General features: G+C 36.6%; 1 protein-coding gene across 1 annotated transcript; it reads left to right on the top strand.

Annotated features, from left to right (window-relative positions):
• Positions 1–1,648: 1,648 nt before the first annotated feature.
• Positions 1,649–2,295, top strand: LOC107090233 (tubulin alpha chain; the record flags this gene model as incomplete). The annotated part of the gene is made up of 1 exon (XM_015383505.1): positions 1,649–2,295. A coding segment is annotated over one exon (438 nt), but the record flags the coding sequence as incomplete, so codon positions are not given.
• Between the last annotated feature and the right edge of the window lie 669 nt (positions 2,296–2,964).

Below are 2,964 nucleotides of genomic sequence, written 5' to 3' on the forward strand. Positions count from 1 at the left end.
AGCTTCTCAGAAAATGTTATTTTTAATTAAGCCAAATAAAACGAGATATTAAATACGTATGTAACATCTGAGTGAAGAAGAATGCTGTTTTGTGACACTCCAAACCCCTATTGCTACAGAAGCTAAAGGTTTATCATTAGAGAGTTAAGAAAGTTAAGTGGAAGGAAAATCTGCTGGGGGAAAAAAGAACATGATTGCTAGAGACTTGAGTGAAGTTTCCACCAAGGTTTCCTTTCGTACAAAGTCAGCAAAGCCATCTACCAGGAAATGTTTAGATCCCTTTGTGCTTCCCTCTGCTGAGAGACCTTACTGAGATGTTTAAATAATATAAATTAGAGCAGTATATTACATTATCATTACATTATTCTAACCCGAACCCCACAGAGAATAATTTAAGCATTGTCAAAAAAGATGTCCAATCTTAACTACAAGTTAAATTTATTCCGTCAAACATCTACTAAAGTTATAATATTGAAGTACTAACTTTTGAAAAATACCTAAGTAATCAAAAGAACATGCATTTAAAAGTTTTCAAAAATCCAAATTATATTCATAATATCAATTCCTTTCTGTATATTTTTCAGAACTTAGTTACTTTCTTATGTATTGATGCGTAGAACCTCCAAAAACTACAGTATAAAAATGCCTCAGAAAAATAAAGCTATTTTGTTTATTATTTTTCATTTGAACAATCATTATGATTCTCCTCACACTTTCACTGTAGAATAGAGGTTAAAGGTTGGATCTATTACCACATAAAAACTGCATTATGATTTGAGAACTCATTCTACTGAACAACTTGGCCACATGGTTTCAACTAACGCCTTATTAGAATTATAAACTACAAATAAAATCTGCCTTGAGTTTCTCACATCTGTGGAATGTCATGCAAATATCTAAAACAGTCCTCAGGGCTGCTATCTCCCATGTTGAAATTGTACTTCAAAAAAGAAAAACAGCAACAGTGGATTACAAAACTAAGCTGAGCCAAAAGGAACAAGTAACTAGCAGCTTCCTGGAAACGCATTGGAGTAGAAATTTTAATATTAGACTTCGGGTAAAATAATAACGTCTCATATCAGTCAGAAAAAAGTTAACCCTAATCCTCAGAAATCAGATTTTGCATGTACAGCCCATGGATTCTATAATGGTGAGCTGGTCAGATCCCACTGAAGCAAAACATCTCCATCCATGGCTCCTCCATCTCCTGTCTGTCTCCATAGATCACTGAAACTACTCTGCATTAAACATTAAATTAGATTAGATTCGATTAGATTCAACTTTATTGTCATGACATTGGGAAAAGGTAAAAGGCAACGAAATGCAGTTTAGGTCTAACCAGAAGTGCAATAGCACTTCTGGTTAGAGGGGGGTTCCATTACATTTCAAAATGTTAATGCTAGGCTTTCCTCACTTTTCTTTTTCAGCAAAAGGACATTTGTTGTGACAACTACTTTTTAGTCTGAAAATCTATTTGTAATGTTTGTAGTTTTTGTATACATTTGTTTGAAACTTATCAGGCAATTATATATCTTTTTACCATTTTTTTTATGTCTTTTTGTCCTTTCTCTGTCCTGCTTGGTTATTTTTACCATTATCTGTCTTGAAAGGGATTTATGTATGTTCCTGTGGTTTTCTATGTGTTTAATTNGATCCCCGCCACGGCAAGTACATGGCCTGCTGCATGCTGTACAGAGGGGATGTGGTGCCGAAGGATGTCAACGCCGCCATCGCAACCATGAAAAGCAGGCGCACCATCCAGTTTGTGGACTGGTGTCCCACTGGTTTCAAAGTTGGCATCAACTACCAGCCTCCCACCGTGGTTCCTGGGGGAGACCTGGCCAAGGTTCAGAGGGCCGTGTGCATGCTGAGCAACACCACAGCCATCGCTGACGCCTGGGCGCGTCTCGACCACAAGTTTGACCTGATGTACGCCAAGAGGGCCTTTGTCCATTGGTATGTGGGCGAGGGCATGGAGGAGGGGGAGTTCTCTGAGGCCAGAGAGGACATGGCTGCTCTGGAGAAAGATTATGAGGAGGTGGGGCACGACGGTATAGATGAAGATGAGGAGGGCGAAGAGTTCTAAACTGAATTGTGGAGCAAAAGTCAGAATGTGTTTGCTTCATGTTTATTTCTGTTTTTTAAAGTGTTTCTATTAAAGGTTATTGCAGTTTAAGTTGTTGTTTTTTTTTTAACTAAAAAGTATTTTGGATTGAGGTGTTCTGATTTACCTGTGCCGTAAATTATTACATTCATTCTGGTTCTTTATATATGGATCTTTGCTGGAGTTGGATAGCTGGGTTTTCAGAAAATGATCCAATTCTTTTGTAGTTTTTTAAATACTTCGATTGAAGAAAATAAAAACTTGCAGAGATGTCTGCTTTGTGTTGATATCAACTTGTTTCTCTCTTGTTTTCTTTCCTGACTGGTGTATTGCTCTTAAAGGCTAATTCTATTGCTCTAAATCCCTCCTTTTCCCAGCTAATTTTTTTATTTTCACAGACGTGAGAGCAAGACCTAATAAGTAGGAGCCTTGAGCCTGAGCTGCAATATAATGGTTTAAATCAAACCATAGACTAGTCTAGTTAAAGTCCACATTAATTAAAGATGGGATGAAATGTTAGTTAAGAGAAATTTAGATTCATTTTTTTCAGAGAAAGGATTGGTCGGTTGTTATTAACAAATGAGGAAACATAAGTTGTTTAGCCAAATCCGAAAACCCGTCATATCCTTCCTTTTTACTCCAAGCAAAATATGCTTAAACTTGTTCTAAAAGTCACAAGCTGCTGGATTCAGCAGATAGATTATTATGCCTTCTTGTTCTGCCTGTGATTCATCCATCAATATGCAGGTGATTTGTTCAAAGACTAATAACAATAACATGATTTCTAATGTTTAACTCTTAAATTATTATATTATAGTTAAACCAGATAATGTTGCGATGTCAGGTAGGTTTGCACATGT

This window comes from Cyprinodon variegatus, unplaced genomic scaffold, assembly GCF_000732505.1.
Source record: "Cyprinodon variegatus isolate N-32 unplaced genomic scaffold, C_variegatus-1.0 Scaffold286, whole genome shotgun sequence".
NCBI classification, from domain to species: domain Eukaryota; kingdom Metazoa; phylum Chordata; class Actinopteri; order Cyprinodontiformes; family Cyprinodontidae; genus Cyprinodon; species Cyprinodon variegatus.